This window comes from Pelobates fuscus, chromosome 8 (assembly GCF_036172605.1).
Source record: "Pelobates fuscus isolate aPelFus1 chromosome 8, aPelFus1.pri, whole genome shotgun sequence".
Taxonomy (NCBI): Eukaryota; Metazoa; Chordata; class Amphibia; order Anura; family Pelobatidae; genus Pelobates; species Pelobates fuscus.
The window spans coordinates 67,270,501-67,295,213 of NC_086324.1; the positions used below are offsets into that span (position 1 = coordinate 67,270,501).

General features: G+C 42.8%; 1 protein-coding gene across 1 annotated transcript in view; it reads left to right on the forward strand.

Moving 5' to 3' along the window:
- Positions 1-24,713, forward strand: part of LOC134570761 (putative methyltransferase DDB_G0268948) — a 111,758-nt gene that overhangs the window by 81,770 nt on the left and 5,275 nt on the right. Inside the window, exon 5 of the mRNA XM_063428728.1 lies at positions 8,947-9,047. Coding sequence (XP_063284798.1) covers positions 8,947-9,047 — 101 coding nt within the window. The remainder of the gene's footprint in view (positions 1-8,946; positions 9,048-24,713) is intronic.

Here is a 24,713-nt window from a genome sequence, read left to right on the forward strand (position 1 = left end):
GAAAATTAAAAAATTTTAAGCTCTTTTGTCTGAATTTAATTATGACATATGGAGGGTTCAACATCCTAGAGAAAGAGATTATTCTTTTTTTTCTAAGGTTCATAAAGTCTACTCGAAAATTGATTTATTTATTACAGATGCCTATAATTTAGAAATGTTCGTAAATTCTAAGATAGAGGTTATCACCTGGTCAGATCACGCTCCATTAACCCTGGAGATAAATGAGGAAAATAAAGGAGGAAATATACCTCAATGGAGATTAGACGAAGCTATATTGAAATCAGAAGAGAATCTTACATTTTTGCAAATCAAAAGAGACGAATTTATTAAAAATAATGATAATGGGGAAGTAAATATAGGTATTTTATGGTGTACATTTAAATGTTATATAAGAGGAGTTCTAATCAAAATGGGGATTTGACAAAAGAGAAAGCTGGGTAAACCATTACAGGATTTATATATCTCCTTAGCACTGTTGGAAAAAGAGAACAAACAGAAGGTAACAGTATATAACATGCAAAAAATAAATGATCTCCAAAAGGAAATAAAAAAGAGATTAGAACTTAAAACATCAAATGCTATTTTGAAATTAAATCAATTATGGTATTATGCAGATAACAGAGTGGGGAAATCATTCTCAAATAAATTAAAATCTAAGAAAAACCTTTCTCTAATTAAGAAAATAGTTGCTGGAAATAAGATATGTTTATCCCCTGAATCAATTAGTAACGCTTTTGAAGAATACTAAATCTTTATATAATTTGATTACTCCTAAGGTATCAATATCAGGTATCAGAGATTTTTTGAAGAAAATTAAACTCCCAAAGGTGGATAGTACAACATTATCAGAATTAAATGCTCCCATAACCAATGAAGAGAGAGAGGAATATTAAAGAACTAAAAACAGGAAAAGCTCCAGGCCCAGATGGGTATACATTATTGTTTTTTAAGAGATTTGGGGTCTCGGTTCTTCCAATACTAAATAAACTATTTAATGGAATTGGCAATCAGATGGAATTTCCTAGAGAAATGTTGCAAACAAATATAATTCCAATTCTTAAGCCAGGTAAAGACCCGAATTACGTTAGTAATTATCGTCCAATTTCTCTTATAAATATTGACATTAAGCTATATTCTAAGATCATAGCGGAAAGAATGAAAAACATAATAGCCAGCCTAATTCATCAAGATCAAACAGGTTTTGTGGGTAATAGGAGTGGAAGTGACAATATACGAGAAATTTTGAATTTGATACAAAAAATAAATAGAGATAATGACCCTGTAGTTTTTGCCGCTTTAGATGCCGAAAAGGCCTTTGATAGGGTTAGTTGGGTATTCATGTCGGAGGTCTTAACAACTTTTGGGATACAAGATATTTTTTATGATCGAATAATGAGTTTATGTAAATTACCATCGGCAAAAGTATGTGGTGGGGGATTGAATTCTAAAGGATTTATGATAAACAATGGGACGAGACAAGGATGTCCATTGGCTCCAATGCTTTATATTCTTACCATAGAACCATTGGCCGCATTGATCAGACAAAACAAAAGAGATACAGGGAATTAATATAGCAGCCCTGCAATATAAGATTTCACTATATGCTGACGACGTAATCCTTACAATATCTTCACCTAATACATATATTCCAGCAGTAATATCGAGCATTGAACAATTTAGCTTATTTTCAAACTATAAAATCAATATGTCAAAATCTCTTGTTCTGTATTATAACTTCTTAGAATCGGATCTCAATATTTTAAAAGAGAAGTATAAATTTAAATGGACACTTGAATGTATTGAATATTTGGGAGTTAGATTGGGATTTAGTTGGAACAAAATTATTGAGATAAATGATCTACCTCTTCTTCAGGATATAAAAAATACATTATCTATATGGAAACCTTTATATATTTCATGGATGAGGAGAATAAGCGTTATTAAAGATTACGTATTACCCAAACTTGAATATTTAATGATCAATCCCAATGAGGATACCAAAAAAAACATTGCTCGAGTTTCATGAAACCTTCCTGAAATTTGTTTGGGGATATAAAAAGCCAAGAACATCATACCAAATATTAAGCCGAAGACAAAATGAAGGAGGAGTATGTTTTCCTGATTTGATAATGAAACACGATGCAATTATGATTAGGCACTTAATGAATTCAAAGTTTAAAGATTCAGAACAAACTTCTTGGGTAAATATAGAACGACTATCGAATAATTTAGACTCAATTGCCTTAATTTGGCTGGATAAAATAGCTTTAAAAAAATTAAAAGTACAAAATAATATCTTGATAGAACTATATAATTATATGAATTATCTAAAAAAAAATATATAAAATTTAAAATAATATTTCAGTATCCGCTCCAGTAGAGGTACTGAAGGGATATCTAATTGATATAAATCTGAGCAAATGGAAACAGGACGGATATAAAGTCATGGGAGATTTTTATATAGATAAAAACAGTCTTTTCAAGAAATATATGAATTAAATACCCCTTTAAAATCTGAGTTCTTAACTTACCAAAAAATAAGAAACATTCTGAAAACTAAGTGTATTGAAGAAGATCTTTGATAAAATTATATCGATTAAGGGGAAAGATAAGATAATTTCAAAAATAAATCGAATATTATATGATTATACTCCTAGGAACAAACTAAATAAAATCAGTAGTTGGGAACAAAAAATAAAAATAGTTTTTTTCTGAAGAAGATTGGGCAAAGGCATTTAAATTAACAAAAAAAAAACAATACATAATATTATTATTTATGAGAATTACATCAAGATTCTACATCGGTGGTACGTGGTACCAGTAAAACTTTTTAAATTTCAAACAGGTTCTAGTGATATTTGTTGGCGATGTAATCTGTTTATGGGCACACATATACATATATGGTGGGACTGCCCAAGGCTTCAATTAGTGAAAAATAAATTGGAATTGGTAATAGGTGGAATTTATGGAATGAATATCCGATTAACCTCTTATACATTCTTATTTCATTTAGATTTACCAGATAGCAATATTTATTTTCATAGACTGACGATACAGATTATAATGGCATCAAAAATCTGTCTGGCTAGGCGATGGAAAACTAGTATAATCCCGTCGTGGTCGGAGATACAAGCTCAGATAAATTTTCAAAAAACGATGGAAAAAGCAGTGTATGTCAATATGGGAAAAAAGAGGAATACTATAGAATATGGAATCCCTGGGAGAATGTGGACGTTTCAGAGGTGGCCTAGAAGGCTGATCCCCTCTCCTCCCGACAGTGCTCAAGAATGTATGAGATTAGTGTGAATGGTTGTGTAATTGAGGTAGACTGTAGCTACGTCACTTTGTTTAAATATAAATATTTAAAAAAGTATAAAATTATAAAATAATTGTTTTAACAAATAAGGTGTCTGATATTAAAACATATTATAAAGATATTATGAATCAAATACCATTATCTGATGTTTAAAAAAAAATTAAATTAAAATATAAAAATATATCTTTGCCAGAAGCTCAAGGAAGCAAGGTGAAAGGTCAGTGTAGGACCTGCCTGGGGAGTCTGCCTTGATGTTAAATGACCTCCATTTGTTTAAATATACATAGGGATTTAGGAGAGAGCGCAGGTAACTTTTTCTTTGCTCTACAGAAAGATTGCCTAGGCTATAAGAAGATTGCCATGACCCTGAAACTGAGCTTCAGCATGGTGGGCAAGACCATACAGCGGTTTCACAGGACAGGTTCCACTGAGAACAGGCCTCACCATGGTCGAGCAAAGAAGAGAGTGCACAAGCTCAGCGTCCTATCCAGAGGTTGTCTGTGGGAAATAGATGTATGAGTGCTGCCAGCATTGCTGCAGGGGTTGAAGGGGTGGGGGACGTCAGCCTGTCAGTGTTCAGACCATACGCCGCACACTGCATCAAATTGGTCTGCATGGGTCTCGTCCCAGAAGGAAGCCTCTTCTAAAGATGATGCACAAGAAAGCCCGCACACAGTTTGCTGAAGACAAGCAGACTAAGAACATGGATTACTGGAACCATGTACTGTGGTCCGATGAGACCAAAATAAACTTTTTGGGTTTAGATGGTGTCAAGCGTGTTTGGCGGCAACCAGGTGAGGAATACAAAGACAAGTGTGTCCTGCCTACAGTCAAATATGGTCGTGAGAGTCATGGTCTGGGCCTGCATGAGTGCTGACGGCACTAGGGAGCTACAGTTCATTGAAGGAACCATGAATGCCAACATGTACTGTGACGTCCTGAAGCAGAGCATGATCCCCTCCCTTTGGAGACTGGGCCGCAGGGCAGTATTCCAACATGATAACGACCCCAAACACACCTCCAAGACTACCACTGCCTTGCTAAAGAAGCTGAAGGTAAAGGCGATGGACTGGCCAAGCATGTCTCTAGACCTAAACCCTATTGAGCATCTGTGGGACATCTTAAAATGGAAGGTTGAGGAGTGAAAGGTCTCTAACATCCACCAGCTCCGTGATGTCGTCATGGAGGAGTGGAAGAGGACTCCAGTGGCAACCTGTGAAGCTCTGGTGAACTCCATGCCCATGAGGGTTAAGGCAGTGCTGTAAAATATTGACACTTTGGGCCAAATTTGGACATTTCCAGTTAGGGGTGTACTCTTTTGTTGCCAACGGTTTAGACATTTATGGCTGTGTATTGAGTTAATTTGAGGGGACAACACATTTACACTGTTATACAGGCTGTACACTTACTACTTTACATTGCAGCAGAGTGTCATTTCATCAGTGTTGTCACATGAAAACATATAATAATAATATTTACAACAAATGTGAGGGATGTACTCACTTTTGTGAGACACTGTGTGTGTGTGTATGTGTGTGTATGTGTCTGTGAATGTATGTGTGTGTGTCTGTAAGTGTGTCTGTCTGTCTGTGTGTCTGTCTGTCTGTCTGTGAATGTGTGTGTGTCTGTGAGTGTATGTGTGTGTCTGTGTATGTGTGTCAGTATATATATATATATATATATATATATATATATATATATATATATATATATATATATATATATATATATATATATATATATATATTCACATGTTTAACCTCCCTTCCAAATACTTTGATTTCTATGTGTAAGAGATGTTGTATCGAAAATCAGTGTTTGCGTAGTCACATTCCACAGTTTGGTCTGGCAGTGAATAGAATGTAGAAAATAAATCTGTTAATTTTTTTGCATTCTGTTACAAAATGGTGCCACATCTCTAAGTAGTGACTTACAGTATCATTTAAGTTCAATTCCACAATACCTCTGACACAAATCTTTTGAACACAGTAAACCTTCATATGGTATGCTCCCACATGTCCTGTTGGGGAAGTTTCACTACTTCCCTTGCTCTCCAATAACTTGAGCAGACAAGACTGGATAAAAGTTATAAACTGAGGCAGTGTTCTTTCCCAAATATGGCCAATAGGTAGAGAAACCCTACATTAGCATACAAGGGGAGATTTAGAGAGCAATGAGAGGACAGAACTCCACAAAGTATGGCCCTAATGATAGCCACTAGAGGAGGACTTTTTATAAAAACTGCAATAATACTTGGAGGGTTAAGGGCATAGGCGTGCGCACGGGGTGTGCCGGGTGTGCCTGGGCACACCCTAATCCCCATGGCACGCACTATGTATTGATTCCTGCAGGAACAGCGTTCCTGCACTTTTATTTGAGCAGGAACGCTGTTCCTGCAGGCACTCAAATGCCCCCTTCTGGACCCATGTTCCCCCTGTCATGGGGGGGGGGGGGCGCAAGAGGTGATCAACCCCCCCCCCCCCCGGTCGGGTGCCTGTCTTCATCTCAGCCACGGCGAGGGAGCTGTGTGCTCTCTGCTTCCTCTCGCCGCGCACCGTTTGCTGATGCTGGGAGCCGGAATATGACGTCATATTCCGGCTCCCAGCTACAGCAGACAGCCCGCGCGGTGAGAGGGAGCAGAGAGCACACAGCTCCCTCGCCGCGGCTGAAATGAAGACAGGCACCCGACCCACTGGACCCCAGGGACAAGTCCACGCCAGCACTCCAGGTAGGGAGGCTGGGTGGACATTTTTTTATTAAAAGAAAAATAATTTGTATGTGTGTGTCTGTAAGTGTGCCTGTGTCTGTAAGTGTGTCTGTCTGTCTGAGTGTGTGTGTATGTGTCTGTGAATGTATGTGTGTGTGTGTCTGTAAGTATGTCTGTCTGTCTGAGTGTGTGTGTATGTGTCTGTGAATGTATGTGTGTGTGTATGTGTCTGTGTATGTGTGTGTGTGTGTGTGTGTCTGTAAGTATGTCTGTCTGTCTGAGTGTGTGTGTATGTGTCTGTGAATGTATGTGTGTGTGTGTGTCTGTAAGTGTGTCTGTCTGTCTGAGTGTGTCTGTCTGTCTGAGTGTGTGTGTGTCTGTGAATGTATGTGTGTGTCTGTAAGTGTGTCTGTCTGTCTGAGTGTGTATGTGTGTCTGTGAATGTGTGTGTGTCTGTGAATGTATGTGTGTGTGTGTGTCTGAATGTGTGTGTGTGTGTCTGAATGTGTGTGTGTGTGTCTGAATGTATGTGTGTGTCTGTCTGTCTGTCTGTCTGAGTGTGTGTGTGTCTGTGAATGTGTGTGTCTGTGAGTGTATGTGTGTGTCTGTGAGTGTATGTGTGTGTCTGTGTGTGTCTGTGAGTGTATGTGTGTGTCTGTGAGTGTATGTGTGTGTCTGTGAGTGTATGTGTGTGTCTGTGTATGTGTGTCAGTATATATGTATATATATATATATATATATATATATATATATACACATACACACACACACACACACACACATGTGTATATTATTTTTTTGGGGGTGGGAAAAGAGTTCCCACACTTTATTCCCCAGGACTTCTCCGGAGATCTCTGGATCTCCCCTGTCGGCTCACGCAGAGACGGCACTATCTGAGTGCCGGCTCTGCTCTTAGCCTCCATGGGCTGGCGGGGAGATCAAAGATCTACCTCACCAACCCACAGCAACATGGAGGGAGGCAGGAGAGGACCCGGGGAGCTCTAGACAGCAGCTCTGCCAGGTTCCTCTCACAAGATCTGAGCATTGCCACGGCAACACTCAGATCTCGCGAGAGTTAACTCTAGCTCTGCGGGCTAGAGTTCACTCTCCACTGGACCACAAGGGATGGCGCATGGCAGCAAGGATCCCCCCTCCCTACATAAGGTAGGGAGGGGGGATATTTACTAATCTGCCCCCACCTCCACAATCCCTCCAAACATACAGCCCACACACACACAGCACCTAGACACATACAGCACGCTCACACACACAGCACACTAACAGCACCCTCACAAACACCCCAACACACACACACAAACAGCACCCTCACAAATACACGACACCCACACACATCACACTAACAGCACCCTCAGACACACACTAACAGCACCCTCACGCCACCCTCACACAGCACACTAGCAGCACACACACACACAGCAGTGTATGTGTGTGTGTATATATATATATATATATATTACACATGCGGCGTGTGTTTGTGCTTTAGGGTGCACACCCTAATGCAATAGGCTGCGCACGCCTATGGTTAAGGGTGATGGGAGTTTGCACCCAGACCACTTCAATGAGCTAAAGTGGTCTGGGTGTCACGTATTCATCCGCTTATAGAAATGTGGTTAATGACATTTACTGTCCACACAGGAAAAGTTGTGCCGAGCAGCAACCTAATCCACAGAAGGGTTAATGCTGAGCAGCAATTATGCAAATGAAGCCTGGTAACTGACTTTGGGGTCAAAGGCCGGTTACAGCCTATCAGAACTAAAAGAGGGGTATTTAGGCCCAATTCTCATCCTGCTCAGTGCCCTGTCGTGGTTTCCCTTGTGGTTGTCAGAGAGAGTGTTCCTGTTTATAATTTTCTACCTGGTTTTATTTCCTCATCGATGCGTCCCTTTCTGTGTTCCCTGACCTCGGCTAGTGTTTTGACTATTCTATGTACGTTAAATCCGGCCATTCTAAGGACCGGTAATACGTTACTTATTTGTCATCCGTGCTATACAGTTCTACGTGCTGGATCAAACCGTAATCTTGACACTGGGTGCCTATGGTTTCCCTTTAGGCACTTGTTTTCAGATACACATTTTCGTCAGAATTTTAGCTATTCGTCCAAAAGACGAATGCCCAAATATAAATTACAACAAATTAAATGAAAAATGAATTGCTGGTTGGACAACATTTTGTTGGTGCAATTAGTTTTTTTCATTTGCTTGTGATTTATTACAAGGAGGTGACTACCGACTCGCGGCTCCCTCAATGCAATATAAAAAAAAAAAAAAAAAAAGCTCCCTACTACTTCCTAAATGCTTTCCCTCACCATTTGCCTGAGGGGGTCAGTATGATCCCTATATTAGTATAAGGGATGTTAAATAAGGTCATCTGTAAACAATAAACCGCCAGTGGCTGTTATAAAAAAAAATGACAAACAACTGGGCAGCTATTGCTAATCCAATAAAGAGGGACGTGGCACAAGGTTTTTAACCCTTTCTGCACTGTGGGGGAGGCTGCAATATCATGCTAGGAATAAAACTTTGTATTCCTAGCACTGATAGTTTACCTTTAAGCTGTAGTGATTCTGGTGTCTAGTGTCCATTTAGGTTATGTGGGTGCCCAGTTTGTTCATTTAATGTTCAATTCAAGAAGGCCCATGAAGACAAAATGTATCATTCCACCAAATCACTCCATTGCTCATTTGTATTGGAAGAAATAGGCCTGTGCACAATGACCATATGTCCATATTTAAGTGTTTACACCTATTACTACTCCTATTCCAACAGATGTGATTATAGTGTAATTTTGCATAAATCATGCCACTGACATAATAGTCTTATTTCTGTTTAAGAAAATATATTTTCAAAGAAATATTGAATAAAGTATTAATTCTCGCTCCTGTAACACTAATATTCACTTTTAGGCTGTCAGACATATTTCTAAGTATTCAGTAAAGATACTGGAGCACCTGAAGTCTGAATACGAAACTATATTTGAAGCCGTACCCTTCTCTGATAAAGAGAGGTAAGACAATTCTATAGTGTGTTTTTTTGCTGTACACATTGTATCCAGGTATTAACATAAACTACCAGCATGTTTACATCATCATGGGTATTTCTGGCATATTCTGTCAGGAAGCTCACAGAATATTAATTTCTGAGTGAGAACGGTTTGTAAACGAGGTGCAAGATATTTGATGTAGCATCCCTGTTGCCCTTAAACAGTATTTCTTCCTCAGATGAAAAATGTGCACAGCAAGGTTCAATGACATACAGCAGTATACACAGGGTCAGATTTGCTGCTAAGCAGAGAAGGACCTGTCTACAGGTGCATGTACTCTAGTGTGTGCCTATTACAGCACTTACGATGTGCCATTTTTGGAGCTTAGGTGGGCTGGTGGGTGAATACTTAGCATGTAGAATCTTAAGATTTATTTGCAAACAAAAATGTATTTTCCATAACTCTAAACTTAAACAAACCAATTCCTTAATCCAAAATGTAAACCCTCAAACACTAAATTTGGAGAATTTTTTTTTACTTTAATCCCATGTTCACCTCCTCTTAAAGAAAACCAAATGTAACAAAATAAGTACATTTAAACTCTTTAATATGTTTCTTCAGACTGTTTTTATCTGTAATGTCCAGTTAATTAATTTTACAACATGACAGAAGGCTCCATATTTCGTATTTAACTTTCTTTACCAACTCCATAGCTTCAAAGTAAACTAAGAACAAGCATATTAAGAAGGTAATAAGGGGCACATATGACTGAAACATCCCCTTTTTTGCTGCTTCTTTACAAGGATAAGGTCAGAGTTTTGATTTATCCCTCTTATAGTGTTGGCTGTATTTTAACAGTGTTCACCTTCACTTCTTGCATGATTTCTCCTCTTGACATATATTATTCTTAAATTATTTGGGGTGGTTTAGGGCCTTCTGTGTCTTGGTCCCTTCCGCGTCCTAATTTTTTCCCCCTTGTGGTATTTAGTGGGGCTTCTGGACTAGTTCCATGTTTCACCCTAGACATCTCTGGGGCATCCCCACCCTCTCTGAGCCCATGACACTGGTCTCCTGGTTAATACTGGGCCTTCCCTTAGCCAGGTCTGTGTATTCGCAGCGTTTGCCACTCGTGGTCACTAATTTGCCAAACTTCAAATAAGTGTACGGCGCCAGCCACACTTACTCTGTGGTGTGTTTAATTCGGTCACAGTTGGCCAAACGTTTACTTTGTGTAGTTTGAGGCAACACACATTCCTTACCCACTTGTTGCTCTTCTTTTAGCTGAGAATGGCTGAATGTCTCTATTCGCGGCTACATTTAGCCCACGCCAAACACTGTTCATTCGTCGCTGGCAAAATTTCATCTGTGAATCTCATCCGTAGGATAGCGGTAGGCATCTTGGATCTCTGATATTGCGAGATTCTGAGCAGCCATTTTCTTATGTGTTGGTTCAAACAGCGGAACGGAGCCTCTCACACTGACTTGGAAATTTGCCTTGCCACTTTGAGTCACATCTTTGCTACTTGGGACCAGGTTCAGGTGCATATTGCTCCAAGGGAAATTTTGAATTCCAGTTACCCTGATATACTGGCTTGGGATGAGACCCATTTGTGTCACATTTTATACTAGTGCTGCTGAGTGGGGGGCCTGTGCATGCAGGCTCTTTGTTTCCTGGGTGTGCCCCAGTAAATTAGAACTTTATTTGGTTATACTGACCGTGGTTGCCATTGTTACAGGCTGCTCTCAACCTGTTGACTCCTCATTCCTAGGCCTCTCCTGCCCTATGTGCCTGCCTTATTTTATTGCCATTTGACAGTCTGTACGACCATTCTCTATTTTTACCACAGTCTGTGAGCCTCCAATTTAACAGTACACTTGACAAACCCTATGGGCCTGCAGGCCATGATCAACGCTGTTGTGGCTGCTGCAGTTGAGAAGGTGCTTTAAAAAGCATTCCAAGCGAGCCCTGAACCCTCTAAGTATGTTCACTATAGGGTCAACTTTGATTCCTACTCCTCATGCCTGGCAAAACACCATTGGAAAGGCGTTGGTGCCAAAACCAAGCTGACAAAGGGTAAGGCGCCCCTCAGGCACAGAACAGCCCTGTGCAATCAGCCATGTAGCCCACACATGATCCCTCTTCTGACGAGGAGCATGAATTGCTCATTCACACTTGATCCTAGGGAAGTGGCAGGCCAATGCATTGCATTTGGATCGTTGATCTTGGGGCTCTACATCAAAGTTAGGCTCTTCCTTCGTTAAGGACACTTAACTCTGAGGAACGAAAGTGCAGAGTGTAGAGACACCTTCCTAGGCCAAAGCAGAGGTTTTCCTGTATGCTACTCGTTAACTGTTTACCCCCGCTCTGGGAATTGGATGCCACCGGACCACATCACAAAGTTTATGCATTTCTAGATCCGAAAGTCCCTGGACAAGGTCCACAAGCATTTGCAGTTGGAATGCCCACACCCATCGCTATTGGATAAAGTGGCATATACTCCAGAATTCAACCATCTGATGCTGACTTTACTGGTCTGCAGGGGCAAAGAGCCACGCAAAGGGATCAAAATGGGATTTAAAGATGCACAAAACAAACTCCTGGATGCTATTGGGCCACTGGCCCATGTCATGTACCTGACAGATGATGCCTATTCCAGAACTGAGGCCTTTGAAGCAGACATGGTGCATAAGTAGATGCACGACATTAGGGAGTGGGCACAATGATGCTTCTGCTTCCTGGGAAATACCAATGTGGCCCTCTCTTCAAGGAGACGCCAAGCAGCACTGTATTATATTGATGAGAAACTAGCAGTTTTAGGGGCCAAAGACCTCATCCCACAGGTGCAAGGGAAGTTATTTGGGGAGGCGTTCATGAAGGAACTCAATTAATGTTAATTTGTTCATGTCCTTACACAAGTCATAGTCATCTATGAGGAAGGTTTTCCCTGGTAATACCTTGAAAGGGTTTTACAATCAGAAAATAGATCAAAGCACAAAACCCTTAACAGTCCCCTCCCTCATCCTCTGTCTTGCTGATGATGAAACAGGAGTCAGTGTAGCAAATGCCATCTGTTAAAAAGCGGATAAAAAATTGTTTGAACATTTTATATAACTTCAGTAGGAAATAGCTGTGTGGGAAGTCTTCACACAAGGAGAAAAAGAATAGAATCTGTAAACGTTATTGGAAATCGTCACAAGCAGCTTCATGTTATAAACAATTCCGTCAACAAGGTGAAAATGTAGAATATAAAGACCTAAACAATATATACCAAAATAAATGAACAATTAGAGATGATCGAAAACACATCATGAAAAGAGAATATCAGGAAAAAAAGGTAGAATCTAATGAAAGGGAGGGTATATATTAACATTTTGTTTATTCAGTCTGTACTGTCACCAAGGCAAGGGTAATCTCTCATTTTTATACAAGACAGGAGGCTTCATATTTGCATTTTTAATTGCGATAGATGAATGCTACCAGGGATGGAAATAAAAGGTGCAGAAAGTAGATTCCTGTGACTACTCAGAAGCTGCTGCGCCACAAACGGAACTGAAGGAACAATCAACCCTAACAAGAGAGAGAATCAAATATATCCAAGCCCCCAAAGAAGAAGAAACCAGTTTATGGAGTTTCACATTAGAAATCAATAACAGACGTGTGGAAGAGGAGTGAAACGGTAGCTAGAATATAAGAGCAGACACAATGTGCCACACAAACGTTGGGTCAAAGTGTAAAAGAAGGATAAACCCCCCCCAAAAAAACAAGGAATGAAATTTAGTACAGTCAGCCAAAAATAAAGATGCCTTCAGATGTTAAAGAAATAGAGTTGATAAGAAACATGAACCATTGGATTTCTGTGCATGAAACTTAGGCCCTTAAGGAACTGGAAAACGCTTGTCTGGACTTGAAGTTGATGATCCTGGGCCATCAGAAAGAAATTGTCCAGATATGATAGAGTGAATCCCATGTTCTTGAATTAAGGCCATGATCGGTTTCATTAGTTTGGTGAAACACCAGGATGCGGAGAGGCCAAACGGTAGGCAATTAATTAGCAAGGGCTGGTCTCTCCAAAGGAATTGGAGACATTTCCTGTAGTCCGGATGGATGAAAATTTCAAGTTATGCTTCTTTAAGGTAGAGCTGGTGGAAACCAATGTGCCTCGCTGAGTAAGTTTATTGTATGTGTAGAAGCCCTATAAAGGGTTAAATGTGAAAGGGTTTATAAAATACCCCTTCCTGTCTTACTGGAGATTCTTGGCTGATATCAGCATATCTAATGGCTAGTGTAGGAACTCACCTATTGAGGCTTGCCTTGACGTGGCTGGTGAGCTTGTATATTCAAATGGCCATTGGAATAAAACTAAAGAGCCTCCATTTTGTTTAAATGTACATGGGGATTTAGGCCAGAGCGCAGGTAACTTTCTCTTTGTTTTTACTATGTATTTTAAGCTGTTGGATACTAAGCTACTGCTGCTGTAAGCGCGATGCTTTATCTTTGTGTTTGGGCACAATATATAGCAAGCTTTCCTGAATGTCTAACGAAACTGCTAATGTCTACTTACGCTAATCATCGTATAAGAAACAAAAAATATATAAAATTGTTCAATATTTGATAAAAGTGTTACCTCGGTATAAGTAATAATATATTAAACTATATTCTGATCTAGTATGATACTAATACCAATATTCTAAACCGCAAAAATAAACTATGTATTCCAAAATTGTCTAATCATTTTGCAGAGGAGGACTCAAGGCTAAAAACCTAAAAATAACCAACTTTTTTAATGATTGCTTAAAGGACCACTCTAGGCACCCAGACCACTTCAGCTTAATGAAGTGGTCTGGGTGCCAGGTCCCTCTAGGATTAACCCTTTTTTTTTTATAAACATAGCAGTTTCAGAGAAACTGCTATGTTTATACTGAGGGTTAATCCAGCCTCCAAAACCTCTAGTGGCTTTCTCATTGACAGCCGCTAGAGGCGCTTGCGTACTTCTCACTGTGAAAATCACAGTGAGAGCACGCAAGCGTCCATAGGAAAGCATTGTAAATGCTTTCCTATGCGACCGGCTGAATGCGAGCGCGGCTCCTGCCGCGCATGCGCATTCAGACGATGACGTCGCAAGGAAGGAGAGGAGGAGGAAAACTCCCCGCCCGGCGCTGGAGAAAGAGGTAAGTTTAACCCCTTCCTCCCCCCAGAGCCCGGCGGGAGTGGGTCCCTGAGGGTGGGGGCACCCTCAGGGCACTCTAGTGCCAGGAAAACGAGTATGTTTTCCTGGCACTAGAGTGGTCCTTTAAGAATGAATTACAGGAAATATATTCGTTTAGTCCTTTGGGTTGCACCGTATCCAAAGTCCTGATCCAAAAAGTTTCTCTCTGTAGTAGAAATCAGGATCTGTCTCCGCCTCTATTCATAGGTGGGATGTGTCAGGATTACTTGTAGATCCAGCACGCAGAATTATATCACACCTAGGAATAAAGGTAACGTCTTGGAATGGTCGGACTTAACGTACCAAACAATAGTCAGAATACTTGCCAAGGTCAGGTACACAGAAGGAGACACAACGATGAGGGAAAGCCAAATGTCAAGGATACTAGAATACAGGGAAGTCAAAACGAAGCCAAAGTCAGAAGCCAGAAATAAATGCTCAGAAACACACTCTCGGACAACCTACTAAGGGAAACAATGACAGGGCAATGAGAAGTAAACATTTATTTAAATAAGCCTTCTATGGATCCGATTGGCCGTAACAGGCCTTTGATCCCAGAACGTGTGTGTGCGTCGTCACACGCACATTGACGTCGTCCTTGCCATGGGCGGACGTGGGGCTGTAAAATGGCGTGGCTATAAAACGCCGTGGATGCAGCGGCCAGCATCCAACATGTTGAGGAGTCAGGTATACTGGCGCATAGCTGCTGAGCAGCACAAGGTGATACGTTATGTTACATTACCCCCCACCTGAAGACCGCTCACTGGGCGGGCAGGACCAGGCTTGAGAGGAAACTTGGTGTGGAAAGAACGAATCTGACAGCCAGCACGAATGTCAGAAGCCGGAACCCAAAAACTCTCGGCAGGCCCATACCCCCTCCAATCAACCAAATACTGCAAAGAACAATGAGAAAACCTGGAATCGATTATGGAGGAGACGTCATACTCCCCCTGTCATGAAACAACCAATGGAGGACGGGGCACACTTGGGATAGTATACTTATTTCAAATAAGCAGTTTGAGTAACAAAACAGGAAATGTTTTATGAATACGTAAGGAGGCAGGAAGTGCCAGAGAATAGTAGACAGGATTAATTCTCCTAATGATACGAAATGCACCAAGGAATCTGGGGGCAAACTTCATGCTAGGAACTTTTAGTTTGATGTTGTGCGATGATAACCACACCATCTCACCCACCTGGTAAACAGGGTTGGCACCCCACCGTTTATCAGCATGAAACTTAAAATGAGCAGTCGCAGTCTTGAGAGCAGAGTGAACTTTGTTTCAAATCTCACGAATAGAAGCGAGGCGATCATCTAGAGCTGGGATAGCTGTGTCAGAAAAAACAACTGCTAAGACAGTAGGATGACGACCGTTATGGACAAAGAATGGACTAAAGAATGAACTATGGAAGAGTCATGGTTGGCATTGTTCCTGGCAAACTCGGCCCAGGGCAATTATTTGGACCAGTTACCTTGTGTGCTATTCACAAAACAACGTAAATACAATTCCAACGATAGCCCTTTCAGCCGTGCCATTGGTTTGGGGATGGTAGGAGGAAGAGAATGACAATTCAATACCCAACTGTTTATTGAAAGCCCTACAAAAACAAGATACAAACAGAGAACCTCTGTCAGACACAATATTTTGAGGAATACCATGTAGTCTGACAATGTCTCGTAAAAGATAAGAACCAGGTTTTAAAAGGAAGGCAATTGTTTGAGAGGAACAAACTAAGCCATATTGGAAAAGTATTCAAGGATTGTGGTATAACCATTAGAAGTAGGAAGTTCCACTATGAAATCCATAGATAAATGAGACCATGGAACACTAGGTACAGGAAGCGGATGTAATAATCCACAAGGAAGTTTATGAGGAACCTTAGAAACTGCACATACTGAACAGGCCTGCACCTATTCTTTGACCTCTTTCCTGAGTGAATCCCATCAAAATGATCTCAGGATAGTGGATGTGGACTTATTAATGCCTGGATGCCCAGCAGTCCCATTTTTGTGGAATACCCTTATTACCTTCTCTCTTTCGATCAATGGAACAAACAATTTATCTGGAGGTTTATTGCAAGGTGCCTGGGATTGAACCTCTATAATGACACCAAGCAGAGGTGATAAGGAGAGAACAGTGGAAGCAATGATACACTCAGGTGCAACAATAGGAAATGTCTCTTGTTCTGATTCAATGTCAAACTGTCTAGATAAGGCATCAACTTTAAAGTTTTTGGGACCAGGTCTGTTCGTTATAAGAAAGTTAAAGCGAGATAAGACCAAAGACGATCTCACCCATCTAGAAGACAGTGGTTTAGCATCACCGATTATATGCCAATTTTTTGTGATCAGTGATGATCAAAAGGGGGTCCTTGGAACCCTCTTTAAGCGCTAGTATAATGGCCAACAATTCTGATACCAATATCCTAATTATGCTCTGCTGGAGACCACTTTCTAGAGAAAAACCCACACGGATGCAAAGGGGTATCCTGACCCTCCGAGAAAGAACAGCCCTACCCCGGTTTTGGAGGCATCAACCTCCAGTATGAAGGTTTTGCTAGTGTCAGGATGTACTAAAATGTAATCTGAAGCAAACATTTTTTTTAACAAGTTCAAAAGCTTCTCTAGCTTCCTTAGACCATATAGTACAACTAGCCCCCTTCCGTGCCATATTGGTGATGGGGGCTATCACAGAAGAGAACCCTTTGATAAATCTCCTGTAGTAATTAGCGAAACTAATAAACCTTTGAATGGCTTTTAGCCCATTAGGCAATGGCCAATGAAGAACAGCCTCTAGTTTCTGAGGATCTATTTGAAAACCAGAAGCGGAAATATTATACCCCAAAAACTGTACCTCAGTCAGGGCAGCACGAAACCAGGATACACCACTGGTGTGTGGGGAGTCTGAAGGTCAGGGGAATAAATAAAGATATCATCCAGGTATATTAGAACAAATGAATAAATATAGTCTCTGAGCACATCATTTATAAAGTCCTGCAATACGGCCGGAGCATTGCATAACACAAAGGGCATGACAAGATACTCTTAGTGCCCACTTCTAGTGTTAAATGCAGTTTTCCACTCATGATCATCCTTAATTCTTACCAAATAGTATGCACTCCTATGTCAAGTTTAGTAAATACTTTAGCACCCTGGAGTCTGTCAAACAATTCGGAGATGAGGGGAATGGGATAGGCATTTTTTATGGTGATCTTGTTTAATGCCCTGTAATCCATGCATGTGCGTAATTCACTATCTTTTTTTAGATACAAAAAAGAACCCAGCACCAGCAGGCAAGGATGATTTACGTATGTGAACCTTATTTAGGGAATCTTTGATGTGCTCATCCATGATTCTACTCTCCTGTGGATATAAGGCATACACTGCCTCTTTGGGGGGCATAGCGCTGGGTAGCAGACTTATGGAGCAATCATATGATCTGTGCGGAGGTAGAATATCAGTCTGACTCTTACTGAATACCTCCTTAACCTCCCAGTAAGGTATGGGAATTTTGGAGGCTGCCCACTCTTTTGGTAATGGGTAACACACATCTCTCTGTACAGTCTTTACCCCAATCCAGTATTCCCCCCTTTGCACAGTCAATATGAGCATTGTGCTTAATGAGCCAAAGAAATCCTAATATGATGGGACAAGAAGGAGAAGCAATTATCTGGAATGGTTTTCCTTGTGTAAAGCTACTTTGGAAATGTTAATAGGCAAGTTTTTGTGGGTAATCAAGGGTTGAGAGAGACGTCTCCTGTCAATAGCCTCAACAGCCAGAGGTGGTGATCTCTCCTTGATAGGTATTAAATGTTTTTTAACAAAATGTATGTCAATGAAGTTTCCTGCCACACCTGAGTCAATCAGGGCTTTGCATGAAAAGTTTTTCTTGTTGCGAAGGGCAGTGATATGAAGAAGAAATCTATTTTGGTTATTACCAGAGGACATATCCATCACACCGAAGACCTGTCCCCTTAAGGGAAGGTTTCCGAACGTATGCGACAAGCACTTCTCATATGTCCTTTTTTACCGCAGTATAAACACAGACCCTCCTTTCTCCTATACTGTCTCTCTGTAAGTTTTGGTGGATTAGGCGCTCACTATATATTTTAGGATGATATGGCAGCAGTAACCAATACAAGGAACCCCAACCTTGTAGTGAATGAATGTGAAAAAAGAAAAAGAAGGAAACCGCGCCCTTAGTATAGATACGTAAAAAATATATAAATATACGTACACAATGGTAATATCAAGTAGTCTTCTTATACAATTGACCTCAAAGAAAACATAAAACATAGAAACAATAATAGTGTGGTATATCAGGTATAGTGGGTGGATAAATAGTGGTAAGTGATCCACACTCACATGGCCCAGAGCTAACTCAGAGCTCAGCTGTTAACACGCCTGGACGGAACAATCCCCGTCTAAGGATATGTGACTTTCTTTCACGATCTCAGATGGGCGATATATGAAAAAATAAGAGAACTCCAAATAGTGCAGTGTGTATAAATAAAATATGTGAATAAGTAATAAAATATCGCACTCACATTTGCTAGAGCAGAACTTGCTCTAGTCTTAAGGGCATAGGTGGTACAATCCCCACCAAGGAACAGGTCGATGATCAATTGACCTCAAAAAACCATAAAACATAAAAACAGTAATAGTGTAGTATATTAAATATAGTGGGTGGATAATTGGTAATAAGTAATCCACACTCACATGGCCCAGAGCTAACTTAGAGCTCAGCTGTTAATACGCCTGGACGGAACAATCCCCGCCTAAGGATATGTAGTTGTCCTCACAGTCTCAGATGTGCGATATATGGGAAAATAAAATAACTCCAAATAGTGCAATATGTATAGATAAAAAATATGTGAATAATTAATAAAGTATTATACTCACATTTGCTAGAGCAGAACTTGCTCTAGTCTTAATAGCTTGGGTGGTATGGTCCCCACCAAGGAACAAGTTGGTAGCCAGGAATAAAAAATAATAAAAAATCCCAGTATAATAAAAAGGATAATTTATTAACAAAAATAAGTAATAAAAGTAAGTAAAAAATAAGTATATAGTCTCTATTAGTCCACTTGACGCGTTTCACCTGTAAAAGGCTTCCTCAGAAGTGTGCTTGTGACAGTATACTTTCTCTCTGCCTCTGAAAGTCTAGTGACCCCTAACTGCATAGGTCCAGGTTTGGACTGTACAGAGAGGTGACATAGCCAAAAGGTCTGGTTCTATTTCTGGTAATTTCCCTGGTCCTAAGACTGTTATCAATCTGCATAACATATGTACTGAACTCATTTAACCTTTTAGGTAGATCTTTGGCAGCATCTTTTTCCAGAAATGTCATCACCAATTGAATTGGATAATCCCTCTTTAAATGCAGAGATTAAACCGCTATTAGTCCAGTCTACCTCAGAAGCCAAGGTGCCAAATTATATGGTATAATCTAAGATAGACTGGTTCCCTTGTTTGATACGCATTAGGGCAGTCGAAGCATCATCCTCCCTGCCCAATGGTTCAAATGTTAATTTGAATTCCGCAAAGAAATCCTGGAAGTTATACGCTATACTCCTATTACTCTCCCATAAAGTATTGGCCCAGGATAAGACTTTACCTTTAAGTTGGTTCATTAGGTAACCAATCTTGGCTCTATCCGTGGTAAAATATCCTGGTGAGGCGTCAAAGTGGTACTCAATTTGATTCAGAAATCCTCGGCATTCTTGAATGTTACCATCAAAATGTGGGGGAGAAGATAGGGAGATAGTAGGTGCCTTATGTACTATAGGTGGAGGTACTTTAGGCAGAGGTGACATATAGTGATGTTGCGAACACAAAATTTTCGGTTCGCGAACTCGAACTTCCGCAAACGTTCGCGAACCAGGCGAACCGCCATAGACTTTAATGGGCAGGCAAATTTTAAAACCCACAGGGACTCTTTCTGGCCACAATAGTGATGGAAAAGTTGTTTTAAGGGGACTAACACCTGGACTGTGGCAGGCCGGAGGGGGATCCATGGCAAAACTCCCATGGAAAATTACACAGTTGATGCAGAGTCTGGTTTTAATCCATAACGGGCAGAAATCACCTAACATTCCTAAATCACAATGGATATGGATTGACACCTGACATATGACATATTGACACCTTGACATATGGATTGACACCTGTCCTCAGAGACCCTGATACACACTGACACAGAGCAGAATAGGGACTGTTCCCCCTACATAGGGTCACTTGGCAGATATGGATTGACACCTATCCTAAGGATCCCTGATACACACTGACACAGAACAGAATAGAGACTGTTCCCCCTACATAGGGTCACTTGGCAGATATGGATTGACACCTATCCTAAGGATCCCTGATGCACACTGACACAGAGCAGAATAGGGACTGTTCCCCCTACATAAGGTCACTTGGCAGATATGGATTGACACCTGTCCTCAGGGACCCAGATACACACTGGGGTGGGGGATCTACTGTCCTCCCCCCCCCCCCGCCCCCACCCCTGCGCGGTGGGTGGGGGCCATAAAAATAATGAGGGGGGGACCTACTGTCATCCCCCCTGGCCCCCACCCGTGCGCGGTGGGTGGGGGCCATAAAAATGAGGGGGGGGGACCTACTGTCCCCCCCAGACCCCACCCCTGAGTGGTGGGTGGGGCCCTAAATAAAACTCCCCCCCCTATCAAAGGTGACTAGGAGTCCCGAAGCCTCTAGTCACCCACCCCCCCACCCCAAATTTAGTTACCCCCCCCTACCTGCCCCCCTCACCCTAAAAAATAGCGAGGGGGAATAAAATAACTAACCTGTAAAGAAAAATTCAACTTACGCGGGCGGGGCCGGGCCGCCGAGCTGAGCGGCAGCCATCCATGCCAGCTCCGGCTCTGGGGTGCTTAAACACGCCAAAATACACCAAAATAAAGCACCAAAAGCCCAACTGGAGCAGGGGAGAGGCACAGAAGCAAAACGCAGAGACACCTGCTAAACCACCGCCGCGCAACCCGCACAACCGGAGCAAGATGAGCCCATGAGGCCTACACGCACACGGCGACGGCAGGAGCCACGAGACCAGATGGCTGAGAGAGAGAGGGGGAACCGGACCCGGACCCGCTCCTCCCCCCCCCCCCCCTTGGGCCGGCGGGCGTGATCCCGGCCCACGAGTCAAATCTCCGGAGACTAGAGGCAGAAGGGCCGCACATTGGGGAGCCCTTTCCCACGTGGAGCCAAGATGGCTGCTATACGCGCACTAAAAGTCATGCGGGGTCACTCTGGCCCTCCAGGAAGACGGATTCCACAGATGAACCCCTCCGGGCAGCAGAATGGTCGGCGTGGAGCCGGCTCTAACCCCTGGATTTGGTGGTGGTCCGGGGTGGCCTGCCCCCAGCTCTGTGAGCCCTGTGTGGCCGGGGAGGCGAACACCGGCGACATGTATGTGACCGGAGAAGGGTGAGTCATAATGGGGCTGGAGCTCCAACGGGGTACTGCAAATGTTGGGGAGGTGCAGGGGGCAAGGGGTCCGGGGACTTTTCAGGGGTGGGAGTCTGACGGACTGCTGATGTCCTTGAGTGCCCACAGCACTGTAGAACTCACGGCCGACCGGCCAGAGCAGGCCTGGAGTGGAACACTGAGGAGGTTGGTCACACCGGGGGAGCTGGAGGGACCCTGCACTGAAAAACCAGCTTGGCAAAAATCTGCAACCCGGGCACAAGCCTGCAAGAGGCTACAGCAAAGAGGAGCCCGCACAGCTATACCAGAGGGGGCCATCAACCCCACACTGGACAATGCTCCCCACCAGGCACAACAAAGCCACATACAGTGGAGAGGCTCACCAGTTATCGTCCCACAGAACTAGATCAGGATACACTCTATTGATCTAGCAATTGGACACTACACTAATCATCAGCTGCTTAAAGAAGGGACTAATATTTTTTTTTTTTTGTCTCCTGTATTTTGAAAATGTCGTTTTTATTGCTTCGTACTCAGACAGGAAAACAAAAGTATCTGCCAACTTAAAATATACCTGTAGCATACTCTGCATATGTAGATGCTCTTTTATGCTGCTGTATTTAAAGATTGACCGCCTAGACCTGTACTTAAGGACCAGGGGCCTTACCCAGCAAAGAAGAAGAAAAAAAAAAAACAGAAAAAGTGAGAAACAAGGGAAGAGAAAAAGAAAAAAGAATAAGCTTTAATTTAGCAGTTTAGTCAGAAACACACTGTTTCCTTGTTATTTAGTTGCACGCGTAGTTAGACATAGGTACCGCACAGATGACTAACAAGCCTGTAAAATGCGTTAATATACCTGTCAAATGCCCTTGATGTACCACAAGTCGCAAAGTCAATGTTTATTATCAATACTATTGCTGGTTTTTTTTTAGGATTTATTTAAAGCAAAAACAAACCTCGCAAAGTTTATGTACGCTTAATTTACTTAACTGCATGTATATTTCATTAAGTATAAGACTACTCATACGGAAAGCGCCATCGCACGCATAGTTAGACATAGGTATGGCTCGGATGACTAAACAGCCAGTATAATGCGTTAATATGCCTGATGAATGCCCTTGCTATATCAAATCTCGCAAAGTCTATGTACATCCAATTTACTTTATTGCTTGTTTCTTCTGACTGATATGCCTCTGCGCAGGCAACCATATGTTATTTCTAGCAATTCATAAAATGTCTGCCTACGCTTTTATGCGACACAAATATATTAAAAAAAAAAAAAAAAAAAATTCAACTTACCATTTGACGTCTTCTTTTTTCTAAAATCTTCTTTTTTCAGCCCCAAAAAAGGCCAAATAAAAAGCCATAAGAACCGACGCAATTAAAAAAAAAAAAAAAAGAGCGCAAAAAAAGAAAACAGTAGGTCCCCCCCCTCATTATTTTTATGGCCCCCACCCACCGCGCAGGGGTGGGGGCCAGGGCGGGAGGACAATAGGTCCCCCCCTCATTATTTTTTGTCCCCCACCCACTGCGCAGGGGTGGAGGCCGGGGGGAGGACAGTAGGTCCCCCCTCATTATTTGTATGGCCCCCACCCACCGCGCAGGGGTGGGGGTGGGGGGGGAGGACAGTAGGTTCCCCCCCCAGTGTGTATCAGGGTCCCTGAGGACAGGTGTCAATCCATATCTGCCAAGTGACCCTATGTAAGGGGAACAGTCCCTATTCTGCTCTGTGTCAGTGTGTATCAGGGATCCTTAGGATAGGTGTCAGTCCATATCTGCCAAGTGACCCTATGTAGGGGGAACAGTCCCTATTCTGCTCTGTGTCAGTGTGTATCAGGGATCATTAGGATAGGTGTCAATCCATATCTGCCAAGTGACCCTATGTTGGAGGAACAGTCCCTATTCTGCTCTGTGTCAGTGTCTGGGGGGAGTATCTGCAGTAATACAGAGTGTCTGGGGGGAGTATCTGCAGTAATACAGAGTGTCTGGGGGGAGTATCTGCAGTAATACAGAGTGTCTGGGGGGAGTATCTGCTTGTAACATTTATATGCACTGAAAAAAAAAAATGAATGCAGCTTCCGAATGAATCTTAAATGGATGCTGTCCAGGAGGTCGGAGGGTCTGGAAGCAGAGGCGGCTCTCTAATTAGGCGGTTTAGGCGGCCGCCTAAGGCCTCGCGCTGGCGGGGGCCTCGCGGCCGCCTAAACCGCCTGTTGGCAGAGTGTGTCAGGTCCTCGGTCAGTGACCGAGGATCTGACACCAGGAGGGGGCCCGGCGGCTTGCCCGGTATGCCGCCGGGTGCGAGGCCCCTCCTGGCTGCCAGGCCGGCCACCGCAGACACTGGTCTGCAGCTCCGCAGTGTTCAGAGCTGCAGACCATGTGATTCGCGAGAATTGGCCAATCAGAGCGTTGCCGCGGGTTACCACGGCAACGCTCTGAAATCTCGCGAGATTACACAGTCTGCAGCTCTGAGGAGCTGCAGACCGTGAGCAGTGGCCACCGGACCACCAGGGAGCCCACTGGACCACCAGGGAAAGGTAGGCTCTCCCTCCCCATCACCCCCACCCCCCTCAGGCTCACCCCCACCACCCTCAGCCTCACTACCACCATCACCCCCCACCACCATCACCACCCTCAGCCTCACCACCATCACCCCCCACCACCATCACCCCTCCCCACCCTCAGCCTCACCCCCACCACCCTCACCATTACCCCTTCACCCTCACCCCCGCCACCCTCAGCCTCACCTCCCACCACCCTCAGCATCACCCCTCACCACCCTCAGCTTCACCAACCACCACCACCCTCAACATCACCCCCCTCACCCCCCTCAGCCTCACCTCCCACCACCCTCAGCATCACCCCTCACCACCCTCAGCTTCACCAACCACCACCACCCTCAACATCACCCCCCTCACCCCCCTCAGCCTCACCCCCCACCACCCTCAGCATCACCACCCTCAGCATCGCCCCTCACCACCCTCAGCATTACCCCCCACCACCCTCATCATCACCACCCTCAGCATAACCCTC